At 50.1% G+C, this 20,803-nt stretch overlaps 1 protein-coding gene across 1 annotated transcript; it reads left to right on the forward strand.

Moving 5' to 3' along the window:
* Window positions 1–1,113: 1,113 nt before the first annotated feature.
* ESRRA (estrogen related receptor alpha) lies at window positions 1,114–19,213 on the forward strand. Its single transcript, XM_035097999.3, has 7 exons — window positions 1,114–1,309; window positions 4,657–5,002; window positions 11,069–11,185; window positions 11,332–11,457; window positions 13,713–13,880; window positions 15,609–15,878; window positions 17,023–19,213. Exons 2-7 carry the CDS (start codon window positions 4,669–4,671, stop codon window positions 17,268–17,270), a joined length of 1,263 nt encoding a protein of 420 aa, XP_034953890.1. The 5' UTR covers window positions 1,114–1,309; window positions 4,657–4,668; the 3' UTR covers window positions 17,271–19,213.
* The last annotated feature ends 1,590 nt before the right edge of the window (window positions 19,214–20,803 follow it).

Here is a 20,803-nt window from a genome sequence, read left to right on the forward strand (position 1 = left end):
TCTACTGCCTATTTTGCTTTTCCCCTTGTCTTTCCTATCTGTTTGTTTGTTTGTTTGTTTGTTTGACGCCCCTGTAGGGTTGTGTTTGCATTAAAAAAATGTATGTATGTTGTGGGCTTACTGGTCAAAAAAACTTTAAAAGGGGGGGAGGAATCCTAAGGGGAAATCACACTCACACTCAGCTCAAGGACTGAGCATGCTCAGGCAGCCCAAAATCCTACCATAGCTGACTGTTGGGATGTGGAAGCAGATGGGGGAACACAATGGAGTTTTCTGGGAAAGAGCATAGCTGGAAAGCTAGCAGGTGCCAAGACCAGAAGCACTCCACGCTGCAACATTTTGTTGCAGAACCCACTTGTAACAATTGTAAAAATGTAATTTATAACTACATAAAACATTATTATTATTAATAATAATATATTAAAGTAGTGCTGGCTAAGGTGATGCCATTTGTAGCCCGAAACATTGATAGGTTGGGGAAGGTTGCGGGTACGACATTTGTTATGCCTTAAGGTACCACAAAACTCTGCTGCTGTTTTCGCTGCCAGGATCTCACATGCTTCGCTCGCTTCTGGAAACCGTGCGGAGGTCAAGCGCACTCTGGCTGCCACGGCGAGAAGAACCGTATGCCGGGTGTGTCTGGCTCAAGATTGGCCGGTGGGCCATCCACCTGCCTGCGGAAAGCTCTCCTTATCTTTTGCCCCTTCTCCTTGCTTGTCCCACCAGTAGGTAGACTGCCCCTGGCAGTGGAGGCTCCACGGAGCTCATTCTCCTTAACTGGTAGGTTCCATTTCCCGGGTGACCTTGAGAAGCGGGGCTGCGGGGAGAGCGGGACGCGCGCACAACCAAGTCTGCCCCACCCGCGATCGGGCTGGTTGCCCCCCCCCAACCACGCGGAGGGGCGTTAAGCAAGAGACTACCTTTCCCTCGCCCGCCCCCCGTCCTCCTCCTGCTGCTCCTCTCCGGGCGCCACGTTGCCAGCAGCCGCGGCCGGCGCGCGTTGTTGAGAAGAGCGCAGCAAGCGCCTTGGAGAGACCGGGGGGTGGGGGGATCGCGTTGTCCCCGCCCCTCTGCTCTGCATATTCATCTCCAGGCCCCGCCCCCACCAGCTGGAGGAAGCCGAGTAGGAAGTGGGTTGCGATGTCCTTTTGTGTCCTACAGCCGGAGCGAGGAGCGAGCGCGCAGCCCCAGCCCATGGCCCGGCCGGTCCCCGGCGCGCGGGGCCACTGAGCTGCCCCGCTCGGACACAGCTGCGACCCCGCCGCCGCCAGCGCTTCCTGCAGCTCCCAGCCCTCGCCTTGCGACCAAGGTCAGTGCGATCGTGAGGAGGAGGAGGAGGAAGCGGGGTGTATTCTGACGATCGCCCCCCCCCAATCCCAGCCCCGTTCTCCAAACCGGCTCCATGTGACCGGCGCTTGTGGGAGGTTGGTTGCCTTGCAGGGAAAGAGAGCGCCTGATCCATAAAACAGGGGGCGGGGGCAGGCAGGGTTCTGGAAGTGGGTGGGTGGGGGACACCACGGTGCTCCCCACTCGGGGGCAGACGCGCGTCGATAGACGCGCCGGCGCCCCCAAGTGCGCCAGAACTCACTCACATGCAAATAGATTTCGGTGTACTACGGGCAGGCAGGCAGGTGTACACACGTCTATTGCAGTGCCTCTGTTAGTGTGGCAGAGGGGGGGAAATCATGTGGGGGGGGGAGTGGAGAAATGTGTGGGCACAGATCAGGGGCATGAAAGTGCTCGTGTGGATGTCCCTGTCGACGCCGCCAGGCAGAGTAGTGCTCCTGCTCCTGCAGCAGAGTGCGCAGACCTGGGGACAAGCAGTGTGGGGCATGGCGCAGCCGACGGGGTGGGGGGGTGGGGGACATGATTTAAGGTCACATAGTGCGGATATGGTGTGTTGTGCGGGTGTGGGTGGGTCCCACGTAGGCACCTGTGTAGGCCTCCTTGCCTAGGTGCAAGGGCACAGAAAGAGAAATGCTTGCGTATGTACAAGGAGGGCGCACTGATGTGCTCACAGCCGCACATGGAGATGTTGATGTGCTGCGCCCAGATGAGTGGTGAAGTCTCCCTTGTGTGTACAGACACAGTTTGCATATACTCCTTGCTGCTGCCAGGATGGGGAAACCTTTTTGCAGCCATGTGCATAGCAAACTCATGCGCGCCTGGGCACGTGTGAACGGAAAGGGCTCAGACATGAGAGTGCCCTGTCTCTTTTGCCCAGTTAGCCTCACCGCTCGACCACTAGGGGGCACTGCGGCCCATAGTAAGTGGGGTGTGAGGGGGGGAGAGTGACAGAAGTGAACTGCAGAAGGGTCAAAGGTCACGGGCACACAGGCTTTCCACATGGAGCCCAAGAAAACATGACCACACATTGTTTCAGCTGCAGGGAGGTGGTGTGCAGAGGTGACCGGGAGGTTCAGACAGCTGCCCTGCTCCTGCTTTATGGAGTCCCGAGAACGATCGAAAGTCTGTGGCCGATGTGCACATGGACTGTTCTGAATGGCTTCTGCTTGCTGGGGTGTGTGTGGTGGAATGGGAGAAAGTTGGGCAATGTCGCCTAGCCCCCTCTCTCTGGCCCATGTTGCTCCCCTCCTCCTCTTGCATAAACTCCACACTTGTCCCCGATTGGGTAAGGGATGATGCACTGATCCACAGAGGACAAAGGTCCTTTGACTGGCCTGGCAAAAGTGGGGAGGGTAAACCTATTAATAGAGACACAGAGGGGGTGTCACTTAGGGGTGCGGGGGGCAGAGCGTCTGCTAAGAGGTGTCTTGCGTGCCTGGAGTTAAAAGACGCTGTCCTAGGAAGATTTTTGGTCTTTCTCTTTAGCTCAGGGCACTGCTCAGAGCACATTAATAATGCTAGGTAATGAACCTCAGGTGCTTATTATTTTAGTAATATTTTTTATCAATTTTATGTGTTTATTTATGGAATCTGTATCCCGCCCTTCATCCCAAAGGAACCCAGGGCGGCAAACATCGAAAGCAGTACAATTTAAAAGTCACATTTGCATTTCCTCCCCACAACCCTGCACTGCAAACCTAGTTGCTTTGAGGAGGGGCATTTGAAAAGGTCACTTTTGCCCCTTCTCCAAACTCAGACGGGGGGGGGGCAGAGAGACACAACAACAACAACACCTCCCAATTTGTAGCCAGGACATCAGTATGAAATATTGGCTGGTTATGGAAGGAAACCTCAACAATCCAGTGTCCAGAAGAGGGGGGGGGCAGAGAGCCTTAACTTAAGGTGTGCAGGAGATTGGGGGGGGCACAATTCATGTGTGGGAGGGTTAATCTTTGTTGCATTGAAGTTGCAGGGGCAGGGAGGGGGGGAGAGAAGAGATGTCAGGTTGCTGAGCCAAGCGGCTATTCCTGTCCTCTGCGTGTTTACATTTAACTCTCAAAGCCCCAGAATGTTGCTGTTCTCCAAAGAGGCGGTCAGGGGACAGGACAGGACCAGACCGGAGGCAGCGAGAGCCTTTGATGCCATCTCCAGCCCTGCCCTGCCTGGGTGCCTGATTGTATCTCCCTGGAGTGACCTTGAGGCCGCTCCATTCTTCTTGCAGGATGCTGGATTCTTCTGGCCAGCAGCTGTGGGGTGGACAGTCTGTAGGCTGATGAGATAAGAGTGGGGGGAGGCCTACGTGGCAGGGCCTTCACGGAGCGAGGAACACTCTCCCCCCGCATTTCCGCACATAGAATGCTGCCAAAAAGGCAGTACATTTTGAGGAGAGTTTCTTGACCTGTCTGAATTAAGCCACGGTTGGCCGTCCCAAAAGCTCTTTCTTGCTATGCCTCCGTTAATGGAGTCGAATGTAGAATTGGGGAATATGCTATCACTTCCTTCAGTGGGGGGCAGCTCCCCAGTTTGACCAGTGGAACTGGAGGCCCCCTAAACTCAGGTTGGTGAAATTACTGGGGTTGTTGTCCACCACCACCATCCCACGCCCTGACTCGGTTCTTCTGATTGATTTGTCGTCAGATTCTCCCCCTAGCTGGCTAACGTGGCCTAGGCCCCCCCAAAAAAATTCCATGCTGGTCCCTGATTGGGTGGTGGGTTTGTGACACACAATTGACAGGGCAGGATTTGGGACGGCGCACTGTGGCCCTCTGCTCTTTGTCACAGCCCGGCCACCGAATTCTGTTTGTGATTGTGGTCCCTTCTGAGTGAGAAACGGATTAATCATCACTATTTTAAAGATCTGCCTTTGAACACCACCTTTTAAAGTTTTATCACACTGAAGGGCTCCGTCCATTTTTTTGTCGAAAATGAACTTAACCTGTGGAACTCTTGTCAGTTTTTAAGATGCTCAATCTACACCTGCACTACACATTTAAAGCACTCAGTACAGTTGTGTCCTTCCCCCAAAGCATCCTAGGAATTAAAGGTGCACAAGAGTGATTTATCAGTCAATTTTTCTTCCCGGGGAGCTCTAGCAGTTGTAGCTTTTGGGGAGGAAATAGGGGTTTCTGGACAACTCTCAGCACCCTTAACAAACTGCACCTCCCATAATTCTGTGAGGGGAAGCTATGACTCTTTCAAGTGGCATGAATAGTGTTGTGAATGTGGCCTAGGATAGGGAAATATTTTCCAACGTTCCTGCTGGTCGCAGCCCTTCTCTGATGCACCCCGTCTGTGTCCTCTTTCCCGCAGCCCTCTCCAGCCATGTCATCCCGGGAACGCCGGGCAGAGTTCTTCATCAAAACAGAGCCGGCCTCCCCAGACAGCCTCGCCCAGCACAGCCCCAGCGGGTCTTCCGACACCAGCGCCAGCGGGGCCCCACAAGAGCTCGAGACCGCTGGGGCGCTGCCTGCCGGGACGGGGGCCTCCCGGCGACGCCATGATGACGACCCGGACGAGCCCCCGGGGCGGGGGAAGTACATGCTGAGCGCCATGCCCAAGCGGCTGTGCTTGGTGTGCGGGGACGTTGCCTCAGGGTACCACTATGGCGTGGCCTCCTGCGAAGCCTGCAAGGCGTTCTTCAAGAGGACTATCCAAGGTAGGCCACTCCTGCCTGGGCACTGCAAGAGAAGTCTGGGGGTCCCCTAAAGCTGTTAAGGAAGAAAAGGGGGTTTTGTTTGGGGAAGGGCAGTGAGAGAGAGCATCTGCTTTGCATGCAGAAGGTTTCAGGCTCAATTACCAGCATCTCTGGGTCAGGCTGGGAATACCCCCTACCAGAAACCCAGGAGAGCAGCTGCCAGTCAGTGTAGACAGTACTGAGCTAGATGGACCAATGGGCTGACTTGCTATAAAGCGGTTTCTGATGTTCCTAAAAAGAAAGCGCCCCTGCTGGATCAGGTCATCTGGTCCAGGGGTGGGGAACCTTTGGCCCTCCAGATGGTGATGGACTACAACTCCCATCAGTCCCAGTGAGTGTCGTCAGTGGTCAAGGATGATGGGAGTTGTAGTCCAGAAGGCTGTGGGCGCCCCACCCCTGATCTAGTCTCACATCCTGTTGTTCCGATGACAGACAGACCTTTATGAGGCGCTTGTTACCCCCTGGTAGACTGTCTCTTAAAAGTGAGGTTCTAATTAGTTATCACGGTGAATAGATGTTAACAGGGCTGGTGCCATGTTGGGGGGGGGCTGTGCTGTTCAGGGATATTCTAGGTCTCTTTCCTAAATGTTCAGCTTGCTTGGGGAGGGGGTGGCTAAAGAAGTCCCTTTTACTTGTGGAGATTAATAAAACTGTAGGAAATCTGATTATGAATGAACTTTATTGCACATTATGAAAGGGCTTTGCAAAAGCAAACACCCTCGCTCCTTGCTCACACATAGTTTCCTCCATTAACAGAGTTTAATTGACATTTACAGCACCCAGCATCAGCACATCACGTTGTTAAAATCATTAAGAGGTCTCACATAACCCTCTCCCCCCCACATAGCTGCCAAGTTTTCCCTTTTCTCGCGAGGAAGCCTATTCAGCATAAGGGAAAATCCCTTAAAATAAGGGATAACTTGGCAGCTATGCCCCCCCCCCAAAAAAACCCACCTTTTGAATGTAAATTCCTAGCTGCTGTGGCAAACAGCACCAACCTATAGGATGCATTTTACCAAGTCGGTCTGTAAGAAGTACTATAATTAAATTGCTGCGATCAAGTGTGCAGCAGCTGTGAAAAATGTGAATCCCATGTTGGGAATCCTTAGGAAAGGGTTTGAAAAGGGGTGGGGAGAGAACCCTGTCAAGATTATGTCTTTATGCAAATTATGGTGCAGTCCGCACTTGAAATACTATGTACAGTACTGGCTTCCATGCCTCAAAAAAGGGATCTTGTAGAGCTGGAAAAGGTTAAGAAAAAGAACTGAAGAAGGGGGGTGAAAACACTCTCTTAGAATCATAGAATGGTAAAGTTGGAAGGGGCCGAGGGTCATCTAGTCCAACCCCCTGCAATGCAGGAATTCTGCCCACAGCCACCCCTGGGTGGGCTTGTGAGGAAAGGTTCCAGTATTTGAGGCTTTGGGAGTTTAGAGTAAGCGGGGACTTGGTAGAAGTGCATAAAATGTGGCACAGTGTGGACAGAAAAAAGTCTTGGGGAAAGACCAGTGTTTCCCAAACTGGGGCATCCAGATGTTTTCGGACTACAATTCCCATTGTCCCTGAGCACTGGCTCTGCTAGCTAGGGATCATGGGAGTTGTAGTGCAACAACAGCTGGAGACCCAAGTTTGGGAAACACTGCTCTAGACTACCTCTGGGATCAGAGGCAGCCTATATTTTGAATACCAGCGGCTGAGAATACTCCACAAGTGGGGAGACTGCTGTGGCTTCCAGTTCCTACCTATAGTCTTCCCATAGGCATCTAGTTGGCCACCGTGAGAACAGAATGCTGGGATTAGATAGGCCTTTGGCCTGAAAGAGCAGGGCTCCTTTCATGTTATTAACTTCTTATTTTGGTCCTTATTTTGGTTCCCCACCATGTTTGGCCACGTTTGCACCGTACATTAAAAGCACCGTGATACCTCTTTAAACAGACATGGTTTTCCCCAAAGAATTCTGGGAGCCTTAGTTTGTTGAGGGTGCTGAGAGTTGTTAGGCAAAGGTAAAGGGACCCCTGACCATTAGGTCCAGTCGTGACCAACTCTGGGGTTGCGGCGCTCATCTCGCATTATTGGCCGAGGGAGCCGGCATACAGCTTCCGGGTCATGTGGCCAGCATGACAAAGCCGCTTCTGGCAAACCAGAGCAGCGCATGGAAATGCTGTTTACCTTCCCGCTGTAGCGGTTCCTATTTATCTACTTGCACTTTGGCGTGCTTTCGAACTGCTAGGTTGGCAGGAGCTGGGACCGAGCAACGGGAGCTCACCCCGTCGCGGGGATTCAAACCGCCGACCTTCTGATCGGCAAGCCCTAGGCTACAATTCCCAGAGTTCCCCAGGAAGAAGGATTGATTGCTTAACAATTATCAGAAACGTTTATTCATGAAAGGAACAGGGCCTCCTCCTAACCAAAATAGTCAGCACTCTTAAGAAACTACAGCTTCCAGAATTCTCTAGGGGAAGACATGGTTGTTTAGCATGGTACAATGCTGTTTTAAATGTATGGTATGAATGTGGCCTTAGACAGACTCTCTCTCTCTTTCTCCTTCTCTCTTTCTCTCTCTCTGGATGTCCTAGAATCATAGAGTTGGAAGGGACCATGAGAATCGCTTAGTCCAATCCCCTGCAATGCAGGAATGTTTTGCCCAACGTTGGGCTCGAACCCGACGCTGGGCAAAACGTTGAGCATGAAGAGTCTCCATGAACTTACGGAATTTAAGAAAAGAGCCATTTCAGCTCAGTGCTGTTGCCTCATCTTGTGCTGGGGGAATTCCATAAGTTAAGTATGTATTCCATGAAGAAATACTTCCTGGAATTGTGTCATTCCTGAACCCTTGCGCCAGTAACGCTTCCTTGATCTGTTTTGTAGCACTGGATAGGGGCTGATGGATAAAAGCACAAACAGCCTCTCCCGCCTCATAACAAGTAATTTGAGGTATACTGTTGTGACGTGGGGTTTGTGATTTCAGCTCTCTTGACAAAACATGCTGGAGACAGTTCTCTAGTAACAGCTCTTTATTAAAGTGAACAAGACTGAAGACTGAGGAGAGGAAAGCTACATTTATAGGGACAGGGGACTAGCTAGGAAGGGATACATTTTGGAGGGAACAATATCACGCAATCACAGTGCTGCCTTTTGGAGGAAACCAATAAGACAGAGGATCCAAATACAGCAGCTTAAATGAACCAATAGTAGCTGTACCCTCTGGAACCAAAAGGCAGTTACTTTATCCTAATGCAAATACAGACAATAATAATACAGATATAAAATCCTTTGACTCAATACACAACACCCCTCCCCCCCTAGTGAGCACAGCAGACGTAATCCCCCAGGTACTGTGGGGTCCTACAACTTCTACCTGATCTCCTGACAACAGGTGTTGCAGGTTCTGGATTGGGTGTTACCTGTGGTGGAGGGGCTGCTATAGGGGTTTCATCAGGAACAGATGGAGTCCCAGACATCTCAGGGTCCCCGACCTGTACCTCGTCATCATGAGGACTAGCAGACCCTGGTTCATTTGCTGAAGCCCCTGGTGACTGTACCTCTGGACCATTTTCACTCTGGTCTTGCAGCTGTGCGTCATTAGCCAGGGATGAATTATCTGACTCCTCCCTGCTGAGCGCCCGGCGCCTCAGCTGATCTATATGTCTCTTCCAAACTTGCCCATTTTCCAAGGTCACATAATAGGACACAGGTCCACTAGCCCGGGTGATCACACCGGCCACCCACCGCGGACCTCGTGAATAGTTCCTCACCCAGACCAGATCTTCAGGGGCGAGATACCTTGTTGTGTCAGTCTCAGCCTGGAGGTTCCACTTGGCTAATGTGACATTTGGAACAAAGGAAGCTACTTTATCCCAGGTCAGGCCATTACTTCATCTAGCTCAGTATTATCTACCGACACTGACTGGCAATGACCCTAAGTTAGTCACGTCCATTCATCTCAGTGGATTTACTTTGTGTATGACTAACATGAACTGCAAACTTTTGTCTTCTTTGCTGCAACAGAGGTTTTTGTTTTATTTATTTAGAAGCATTGCTTAATTTTTTTTAAAAAAAATATCTGCTAAGTGGTGTACGACTTTAAAGCATTAAGCAATATTATTAAAACAACAACCCAGCAACAGTAGAACAGTAGTGTAAAAAATTTCTAAAAGCAAATTAAAAACAAAAATCCAGTGAAATCAAGCAAAAAAAAAACAATTAAGAATAAAAAGCAGGGTCAGGAAAGTGTGGGCAAAAGGAGATGTCCTTACAAGACATCTGAATTTAAAATGTCCTATTAAAGGGCGAGAGACAAACAAAAAAACAAAAAACAAAAACTCGGAACTCATGACTGAAGCTTCCACTTAAAATGAAAACATCATTTTGATATAAAAATGCTTTCTTTCAACAAAATGCAAGAGCCAGTGCTGATTACTGCTACTACAGTTTATTACCTGACCTTCACCCTAAGGTCCATGGGGCAGGTTACAGCAAATAAAACATTAATATTGATATATTGTGTGTGCGTGCGCCTGTGTGCGTTCTATATTTCAATATCACACAGAAATTAAGTGGGTCCTAAAAATATACGCCTCAAGTGTCCGTCAGGGTCAAGAAATACAGTGGTTAGAATTAGTTACAGGTAGGTAGCCGTGCTGGTCTGACGCAGTCAAAACAAAATAAACATAAATAAATAATAGTTGGTCTCTAAGGTGCTACTGGAAGGATTTTTTTGTTATTTATTTATTTATTTATTTATTTATTTATGTTTTGAGTGGTTAGAATGTTAGACTAGGACAGGGGTCAGCAAACTCTTTCAGCAGGGGGCCAGTCCACTGTCCCAGCAGGGGGCCGGTCCACTGGCCCATGTGGTGGGCCGGACTCTTTTTTTTATATATAAAAAAGAACGAATTCCTATGCCCCACAAATAACCCAGAGATGCGTTTTAAATAAAAGGACATTCTATTCATGTAAAAACACCAGGCAGGCCCACAAATAACCCAGAGATGCATCCTATATAATAAAGTGCAAGTGTCTCTGCGTCCAGATTCCCTGTGTCCCTGTGTCTGCGCTACTGCGCATGTGCCCCATGGACACAGGGATTGGACGCAGAGACAATATCTCGGTCACGCGCCCAGGACACTCTCATGCGGCGCCGGAGGCTGTGCCAGCGGGCCGCTCCCAGCGCCGGCCTCCATGTGCGCCTAGAGGATCCCCGCCCCCTCCGCCCTGGCCCCGTGACAGCCATGGGCGCACCCGGGGCCACCTTCATCACCAGCCTCCGTTGTTCTGGTGAAGGAAGGAGGCGGAGACGGTAACAGCAGCAGCAGGAGCAGCCCGGCCCGAGCGTGCCTCACCTTCCCTGGCCCCTGCCCGTCCTGAGCTCCTCGCCCTCAGGGGGCTGGCCTTCATGGGCGTCTAGAGGCTGCAGAGCAGCGACGGAGGAGCCTGTGAGAGGAGCAGTGAGGCCATGGCCTTCCCTCCCTCTCTGCGCTCGGCCGTGGGGCACGACAGGAGAGCGAGTTTGTTTACTTGCGTTCCCGGCACGCCCTGCGGCCGAGCGCAGAAAGAGAGAGGGAAGGCCGCGGCCCCGCTGCTCCTCTCACATATCTTCTAGCGCTCGTTTTCTAAACGGGCTGAATGACACTAGTTTTAGATATAATGACATATTCTACTCATGTAAAAACATGCTGATTCCCGGACCGTCCGCGGGCTGGATTGAGAAGACGATTGGGCCGCATCCGGCCACCGGGCCTTAGTTTGGGGACCCCTGTACTAGGACTTGGGTGACCAGGGTTCAAATCTCCATTCGGCCAGGAAACTCACTGGGCGATCTTCCTCTCCGCCTATCCTACCTCACAAGGTTCTTTGGGGAATTAAATGAGGAGGGGGAGAACCATGTATGCCACACTGAGCTCCTTGGGGGGGGGGGGAGTAGGATATAAATGCAATAAATAAATAATATTTTTGAATGAATGCATCTATATTATTTATACTATAGCTTTTTTTAAGCTTTCCGACCCTTTCTTTCTCTTTCTCTCTCAGGCAGCATTGAGTATAGCTGTCCGGCCACCAACGAATGCGAGATCACGAAGCGGCGCCGGAAAGCTTGCCAGGCCTGCCGTTTCACCAAGTGCCTGCGCGTGGGCATGCTCAAGGAAGGTACGGCTTTGGGCCTCGGGGCCTAAACCTCTGACGTGGCGGGAGGGCGCACAGCGAATGTGAAATGGCTGGGGGGGGAATTGCAGGAGGAAGAGCGAGCTCTTAACAGGTTGCAAATGTTCTGAATTGACGTTGGTCTTCTTCAGGGGTACGTCTCGACAGGGTGCGAGGAGGGCGTCAGAAGTACAAGCGAAGGCCAGAGGTGGAGGGTGCCGCTTACCCCAGCGCATTCGTCACCCCTCAGATTGCTACGGCGACCACCAAGAAACCAGGTAAAGGACTGGGGTGCCCCCCTGAACCCCAGATTCTTATCCAGAGTTTGGGGATAAAGGGGCCCAGGGCGTCTGACCCATACAGAAGTGTACTTGGCTATGTCTCCATCCCAGAGCCGGATAACATTTTTTCAACCCAGGGGCCGCATTCTCCTCTGGACGACGTTCCAGGGGCCACATGCCAGGAGAAGACAAGTTTGCTCTACTTTCCATGTGCAACCCTTTAAATACTTTAAATATCTCCCCTCAGTCTCCTCTTATCCAGGCTAACCATACCATACCCAGCTCTCAACCGTTCCTCATAAGGCTTGGCGCTTCCAGACCCTGGGTCATCTTAGTTGCCCTCCTTCGCACACATTCCAGCTTGTTAGCATCCTTCTTAAATTGTGCTCAAAATTGGACACGGTGCTCTAGGTGTAGTCTGATCAAGGCAAAATAGTACCCCTCTATTCGTAGATTCAGTTACATTCCCCAGGGGCCACATTCTCCTCTGGACGACGTTCCGGGGGCCACATGCCAACAGCGAGCAGGTCCAGAAGCAAAAGAGGGCGACGGAAAGAATATTTTGCCTTTGTACAACGGGCTAGTTTTCCCACACGCACCTATCTGTACCATTCTTCCAAGCAAGCAAGATGCATTGCTAGAGTTCAAGGATGCTGTTCAGATAGGCCAAAACACTCAAGGAGGGTTGAAATCAGAGCCAGTGAAGGGCTATGGCACGAGGAGAGTTCTGAGGGCCAGATAGAAAGGCTTGGAGCGCCTCATTTCACCCCCGGACCTGAGGTTCTATCCCTACAAGTGTCTCATATAGGCTGGCTCTCCTTGGACTCTGGAGTGTATTATTGAACCAGAAAATGCTCTGTCTTTTCCCCCCTCGTTGAAGTTGGGCTTCCTTTGTCTCTCCTCCTAAGAAGCCACCAATGGTACCGATCTCACTGTGGAATTATCCCCTTGGCAAGGGCTTCTGATGAGAGCAATGTTTGTTACCTTGGCAACCTGGCAGGCACATCCCTGGGAGGAAGAAGATGGAGAGCGTAGGCCAGGATTTCACATCTACACTTTCGGGTTGTAGAACATGGGGTATTGCCCTCCTGGGCCAGTACTATTGAGAGGGCCGGGCATTGGGCAATTGAATGTTCCCCTTTCTAATGTACATTAAAAAATGGGTGTGCATCCAAGAGAAAGCTTATCTCTTTGTTTATATGCCACTTACTGCTAAACAGGCTTCTAAGGAGTTTACAAATATAAATCCCGCTTATGCTGTCCGCAGAGTCGTCAGTGTTTTAATGTGTTGTAACGCATATGCAAATTCAAAAGGGAAGGTGGGTAAGGTGAACAGAACATCACTACGTACTGCATACTTTGTTGAAGTTTGTTGCCGTTGATTGTCGTAGCAGAAAATACTAAAAATACTGAAAGCAACTCCCCCCAGTTATTCCAGGATCCCTAATAGGCTAACTTCTCCCAAGCAGAGAAGAAGTTGTTGTTCTATCCTTGGGAAGCGTTCGGACATGTGTTTTACCCACAAACACGTACACACACACACACACACGTGGTGCATTCTGGAATGCCGCAGTTCCAGGAGGATTGTGTCATCTTGATTTTTCTTGTGTTTAAAATGGCTTTTAGCCTGGCAGTTACAGCAATGATGAATGACAAAATGAGAAAAGATGAGAGAGAAACATGGGCCCTGGCCTCCTTTGGCCCACTTCCCGGATTAGATCAACGTGTGGCACTCTGGACTCTATTGGACACCAACTCCCATCAGTCCCAACCAGCGTAGTCGGTGATCAAGGATCATGGGAGTTGAAGTCCAGCAGCTTTTGGGGGGCTCACAGGCTCCCTGGCCCTGGCCTAATTGCCAGCTGCAGCATTAGCTGAATTTGGGGATACTTCCCCCAAGCGAAGAAAGGGAGATTTGTGAATCTGGAGTGTATGGCTTACTCCTGACATGTCTCTTTCTTTCCTCTTTGATCCTCACCATCCTTTCTGAGAGCCAGTGTGGTGTAGTGGTTAAGAGCAGTGGACTCGTAACCGGGTTCGCATCTCTGCTCCTCCACATGCAGCTGCTGGGTGACCTTGGGCTAGTCACACTTCTCTGAAGTCTCTCAGCCCCACTCACCTCACAGAGTGTTTGTTGTGGGGGAGGAAGGGAAAGGAGAATGTTAGCCGCTTTGAGACTCCTTCAGGTAGTGATAAAGCAGGATATGAAATCCAAACTCTTCTTCTTCTTCTTCCACCCCCGCTCCCTGCAGCTCCAATGAACACAATGGTGTCGCACTTGCTGGTGGCGGAGCCTGAGAAGCTGTACGCCATGCCCGACCCCGCACTTCCTGACAGTCCCGCCAAAGCAGCGAGCACTTTGTGCGATTTGGCTGACCGGGAGATCGTGGTCATCATCGGCTGGGCCAAAAACATACCAGGTGAGAGAGAAGGGTTGGCTTGAGGTCATGCCTGTCCGGTTGTTGCGCAGATATTACCATGCCACTGTATGGTACGACTTCCAGTCCATTGCTGAGCTTGGCACAAGGCTCAGGAATACTCTGTTGGGATCCAGAGCTGCTGGTGGTGGCTGAGGTACCCCATTGCTTGCTCTCTTTCTGCCATCCACTCTCTCCTGGAGACTTCTAGCTACCTGTGCGGAGTTAAAGCATCCATGACAGATGGCCATCCAACCTCTGTCTAGAAACCTCCCATGAATACAAGTTTGCTCTACCTTCCATGTGCAACCCTTTAAATACTTTAAATATCTCCCCTCAGTCTCCTCTTATCCAGGCTAACCATACCCAGCTCTCAACCGTTCCTCATAAGGCTTGGCTTCCATACCCTGGGTCATCTTAGTTGCCCTCCTTCGCACACATTCCAGCTTGTTAGCATCCTTCTTAAATTGTGCTCAAAACTGGGCACGGTGCTCTAGGTGTAGTCTGGATCAAGGCAAAATAGTACCACTCTATTCATAGATTCAGTTACGTTTCCCAGTACGTTTCCAAGCCCAGTTCAAAGTGTTGGCGCTGACGTTTAAAGCCCTAAATGGCCTCAGTCCAGTATACCAGAAGGAGCGTCTCCACCCCCATCGTTCTGCCCAAACACTGAGATCCAGTACCGAGGGCCTTCTGGCGGTTCCCTCATTGCGAGAAGCCAAGTTGCAGGGAACCAGGCAGAGGGCCTTCTCGGTGGTGGCGCCCGCCCTGTGGAACACCCTCCCACCAGATGTCGAGGAGATAAAGAACTACATAACTTTTAGAAGACATCTGAAGGCAGCCCTGTTTAAGGAGGCTTTTAATGTTTAATAGATTATTTTATTTTATTTTTCTGTTGGAAGAGTGGCTGGGGATATCCAGCCAGATGGGCAGGGTATAAATAATAATAATAATAATAATATATTATTATTATTATTATTATTATTATTATTATTATTAGCTTCATAGAATTGTGGAGTTGGGAGGGACCAAAAGGGTCATCTATTGCTTCCCTTGAAATGAAAGCTACATTTATCTTGATGCAGCCTGGAATAGCATTAGTTTTTTTGCTGCTGCATCACACTGTTGACTTGTGTTAAGCTTATGGTCTACTAAGACCCTTATATCCTTTTCACAAGTACTACTAGCAAGCCAGGTGTCCCCCGTCTTACTGTATATTTGTGCTGCTGGTTCTTCTTGCCTGAGTGTAGAATCTGATATTTGTCTCTTCTGAGATTCATTTTGTTAGCTTTGGCCCAGTTCTCTAGTCTAAGGTCATCTTGAATCATGATTCTGCCTCCTGCTGCATTCCCTACCCTTCCCAATTTGGTGTCATTTGCAAATTTGATGGGCTTCCCCTCAATTCCTTCATCCAAGTCATTTATAAAGATGTTGAACAACAATGGGCCCAGGACAGAACCCTGCAGCACCCCACTTGTCACTTTTCCCCAGGATGATGAGGAACCGTTAATGCATACTCTTTGGGTTGTCAGTCAGTCAACCAGCTATAAATCCACCTGACAGGAACCTCATCCAAAATACATAAATAAACCATTTCCAAGCATCCACACTTGGTTTTCAGACATTGGAATCAATTTCTGCTTGCCACAGGCCACCCTGAAAACAGTTACGTTAGCTGTGAATTAATCCCTCTCCATCCTTTTCTTTCCCGTTCTGTCCTTCCTGGTTCAGGATTTCCGGCGCTGTCCTTGGCGGACCAGATGTCTGTACTGCAGAGCGTGTGGTTGGAGGTCTTGCTGCTGGGGGTGGCCTGGCGTTCGTTGCCGTGCGAGGACGAGATTGTCTTCGCGGAGGACTTTGCTCTGGACGAGGAGGCGGCAAGGGCGGCGGGGCTCCTGGAGCTGAGCGGGGTGGTCCTGCAGCTTGTGCGCAAGTACCGGGCCCTGCGCCTGGAGCGAGAGGAATATGTGCTTCTCAAGGCCTTGGCGCTTGCCAACTCAGGTGAGTCCCTTTCACAGGCACAAAGATGCAGGATGGGTGAGGTGGGGGGGGGGTTCCCCACAATGTTTATTGTTGTGTTTATATCCTACCTTTCCTCCAGGGTGGCATACATTGCTCTGCCCAGATTCTCCATATTCTCCTCACAACCCTGTGAGGTGGGTATGCGACTAGTCTAAAGCCCTAAACGGCCTCTGCCCAGTATACCTGAAGGAGCGTCTCCACCCCCACACTGAGGTCCAGCTCTGAGGGCCTTGTGGCAGATCCCTCACTGCGAGAAGTGAGGTTACATGGAGCCACTGAGAGGGCCTTCTTGGTAGTGGCGCCCGCCCCGTGGAACGCCCTCCCATCAGATGTCAAGGAAATACTGTAAACAACTACACAACTTTCAGAAGACATCTGAAGTCAACCCTGTTTATGGACGTTTTTAATGTTATATGTTTTATAGTTTTTAATATTCTGTTGGGAGTTGCTGAGAGTGGCTGGGGAAACCCTGCCAGATGGGCAGGGTATAAATATAATAATAATAATAATAATAATAATAATAATAATAATAATAATAATAATAATAGAGCCCCATCCATCTGACTGGGTTTCCAGAGTCATTCTGTGTTACTTCCAGCATATACAGAAACATAATAAAACATCAAACATTATAAACATACAGGTTTAAAAAGTGCCCCTAAGCCAGGGGTCAGCGACCTTTTTCAGCCGTGGGCTTAGACCGTCCCTCAGACCATGTGGTGGTACTGTATTTGGGGCGGAGGGGAATGAACGAATTCCTATACCCCACAAATAACCCAGAGATGCATTTTAAATAAAAGCACACCTTCTGCTCATGTAAAAACACCAGGCAGGCCCCACAAATAACCCAGAGATGCATTTTAAATTAAGGGACACATTCTACTCATGTAAAAACACACTGATTCCCGGACCGTCCGTGGGCCAGATTGAGAAGGCGATTGGGCCGCATCCAGCCCACAGGCCTTGGGTTGCCTACCCCTGCCCTAAGCAATCTCAGTGCATGAATCAACATGGCCAGGCTGCCCCTGTCCAAGAGTGGCAAAAGGCACTCTCTTCCATCAAGCTAGGAGGGTCCTAATTGCTGCCGTGTGCTTCTGTTTCCCACCCTTCCCGTGTCCTCCAGACTCGGTGCATATTGAGGACATGGCAGCCGTGCAGCGGCTCCGGGACGTGCTACACGAGGCCCTGCTGGAATACGAAGCGTCGAGGCGCCCCGAGGAGCCCCGCCGGGCCGGCCGCCTCCTCCTCACGCTGCCCCTCCTGCGCCAGACAGCCACCCGCGTCCTCCACCACTTCTACAGCCTCAAACTGGAGGGCAAGGTCCCCATGCATAAGCTTTTCCTGGAGATGCTGGAAGCAATGATGGACTGAAAACGGGGAGGCCGGGAGGGGAGGCCGGGGGACAGGATTTGGGCAGGGGAGCAAAGTACAGACGGACTGGTTATGGGGGGTTGTTATTGGGGGGCGTGCGTGCAGAAATGGAACGGGGGCTGAAAGTCCGGCTTGGGTTTCCCCCTCCCACACAATCCCCCCTCCCTCCCAGAACCGCCGCTCGTCTGCCTCATGTTTTAAAAAAAAACGCATTTCAATGTATGCAAATGTGGTAGCTGCCCATTGCTTTGCACTGAGGCTGACTTTTTTTCTTTTCTGAAGAGAACGGACCCCATGGGGGAGGCAGAGAAGTTTTTTTAAAAAGAAAAAACAAAAAACACCAGAGGATGTTCTGGATGCCAGAGGTTAGGCTGCCGCAACGTGGGCCAGGGAGAAAGGGAGACAGAGAAATTTTTGACATTCACACTGGAAGCCATACTTTTAATTTTTAATTTATTAACTTGGGGAAGGGCGGGGTGGTGGGGTGGGTAATAGCCACTGTAGCTCTAGCCTGGAAGCCATATTGCATTTGCGAGGCATGGAGGGGGGAGAGGAAGGGTAGCTGTTGGGAAGGGTTGTGTGTGTGTGTGTGTGTGTGTGTGTGTTGGAGGGAGGGTCGGAGAATTGTTTCTTCTTGTCCCAGGATGCAGCTACAGGATAGCACAGGATGGAGAGCAGAGACAGCCGGTTCGCGGCCTCTTTCCTACACCACTCAAACGCCATCTTGGTTTTGCCCCTGGGCTGGGCCCAGCCAAATGCACCTTAATGAGAGTGAGAGTGTCGAAACCATAGATCCACAGCTCTCCAAAAATAAGAAGGGAGACAGATTTGGGGAGGGGAAGGAAGACCCACAACACTTTTCTTTTCTTTTTGACCTTTTTTTTCTGCCTCCTTAGTACCGAGTCTCTCAGGGGACGATAGTCCGCCCCTCGCTTCTCTTTCCCTCACAAAGACCCACCCTCCCTCTGGGAATGTTGCATTATCACTTATAAGCAATAATAATATTAATATTAATAATAATAATTTAAAAACTTGGGGGAGGGTCCCCATGATGCAGGGGGGGAGAGGAGGTTGTGTCTTACGTCGTTTCTGCTTTGCATGGAGTCTGCCTTAAAAAAAATTGGGGAAAGGGGCGTGTTTGAGTGTGCGGCTGCAGTGGTGGGAGTCCAGCCCCCCCCCCTCCCCGCTCCTCCTCTGCAGAAGGGAAAAGGCAGGGCCTTTCACGCTCCATCCAAAGTTCTTTCACTTAATTCCCTTGTAGCAATAGTTAAAAAGGCAATTTGTGCTTTTTTTATTTTCAGGTGTGATTTCATATCAACCCCACTCCCACAACTCCCCTCACACTACGAGGCTAAGCAGCTAGTCCCTCCCTGCGTCTTCATTAAGCCAACCCCATCTTACACCCAAAGCAATAAATAAAACCTCTTCCCCGCCTCTCCTTAACTCCCTTTTGACCCGCCAAACCAGGGGGGTGGGGAAGCTACGTTGGCCCACCAGCTGTTGGGACTACAACTCCCATGGGCCACGCTGGCTGCAGGGGCTGATGGGAGTTGGAGTCCAACAACACTTGCGGTGTCCTGCAGCTCCCCTGTTCCTGCTCTAACTTAAACCAAGGAGGGAGGCTGCATGGCCTGTAGCTGAGAGCCGTGTACATAGCAATATATTTTACTGTATATTTGTTGCAGGAAAAAGAAATCTACCCCATTTCTGGCTTGCTTCCTTTCCCTCCCACACACACGGAAGGGAGGTGGGGCTGCAGCCTCCCTTGCCCTGGTTGGGGGGGAGGGGAGAGGAGAAGCTGGAGAATTTTTTTTTTGTATTAAATTATGTGTGTGTACATATTATAAATACCTCTGATTTGTGTATAGGCGGCTACACATACACATTCATAGAGAGCTCTATTACTGAACAAATTAAAAAAGGCCATTGCGGCCTGACAGTCAGCTGCTGTCTGTTGTTGTCTTCCTGCGTGTGTGTGATGAAGCCGGGAAAAACACAATGGCATAGCCCAGGGGGGCAGGTGCGCCCTCTAGATCCACAAATATTGAAAAGCTTTGAAAGTACTCAGTTACCTGAGGTTCTGTCCCCCCACCCCAGAAGAAGCTAATGTATATTTACCCGCGATTTCCCAAAAAACTTTGATTTCTTAATAAAAGCTCAACAACTTTGGCTGCCCCCCCCACCAACAAAGCAATGTATTCTGTTAGGAAAGTCAGCTGAGCTTGTCATCTAAATTACAACCACCCCAGGAATGAATGAATGGCCTAAGAAACCATCCATAAGGTGGACAACTGGGATAAACTAGCTGGAAGTCTTAAAAACAACTCCGTTTACATCAGTGAAATATTGGAGGGTGAAATGCTGGGGGTTTCTGATATATAGTTCAGTTTTTCTTCCCAAAGACTTGCTCTTAAGAACATAAGAAGAGGCTTGTCCTGTCCAGCATCCTGTTCTCACACTGACCAGATAATAACACAATGGGAATCCCACAGGCAGGATCTGAGTGAAACAGCAACTCTGCCACACTTGCGATTCCCCAGCAGCTGGTATTCAGAGGCCCATACTGCCTTCGACAGTGGAGGCAGAGCTTAAGATAGCCATTGATAATGTTCTCCACGAGAAATGATCTAATTCTTTTATATAAGCCATGCAGGTAGGTGATCATCGCAACATTTATTTTTTTATAAATCGCCACCTCCCTATCAGACTCTTGGAATTTTCCCTGGGCCACACCCCTTTCTCATCTTGATGTGTAGTCTCCCTGAGTGATTTTGCCTGGGTGGAATATGTCGTTGAACTCTGATAATCCATGCTTCTTACTTGCCGGGATGAAGAGATCTTTGTGCATTTGTAGAAATTTCTGGAATCTCCTCCAATATCCCGCCTGCTTTTCCCCACCCACCACTGGCACATGTTCCAGCTGAAAGAGGCATGTGGTCCTTGGAGGGGTGGCTGAGTGTCAATGTGGTCCTCAGATCAAAAAGACTTTGCCATTCCTGTCTGAATTCTCTGTAATAGTGACTGGAGCTCTAGGAGGGTGAATGCACTTTCTCATCTAACCCCCTCAAAGTTCAGGATGAGGAAATTCTACTTCCTGGTAACTGAGGCAGAGTCTGAGCGGTGATGGGACAGTGCCACTTTGCCCGCTTGAACAAACTGCATCAGTTCACAGAAGACTGAACCACATACGTCTGCAGGCCACAGATTACTCTGGAAAGCTGTCCTGATTTGCAAAGAACACCCTGCACATTAAACAAAAAACCTAGCCCATCAGGGAGAGCTAGAGCCTCCCTGCTCCTGCTGCTGTGCTAGCTTTCTACTTACAAGGTGTGTTTTTTAAATAAACTGATAAGGAGTGCATTCAAAAATGGCATTCCCCGCCTGCAGTCTAAAATACCGCCGTTCATTCTGGGACCTCAGAACTCTGCAAGCTCATTCCGTTGCACAGTTAAACCCACTCTGTACTCTTGGGGGAGGAAGGAGAGAAGCATCTGCTAAAAACAGTGAAGAATAAGGCTGAGAAACGGGGAGAT

Source organism: Zootoca vivipara, chromosome 16 (genome assembly GCF_965207765.1).
Source record: "Zootoca vivipara chromosome 16, rZooViv2.hap1.1, whole genome shotgun sequence".
Lineage (NCBI taxonomy): Eukaryota > Metazoa > Chordata > Lepidosauria > Squamata > Lacertidae > Zootoca > Zootoca vivipara.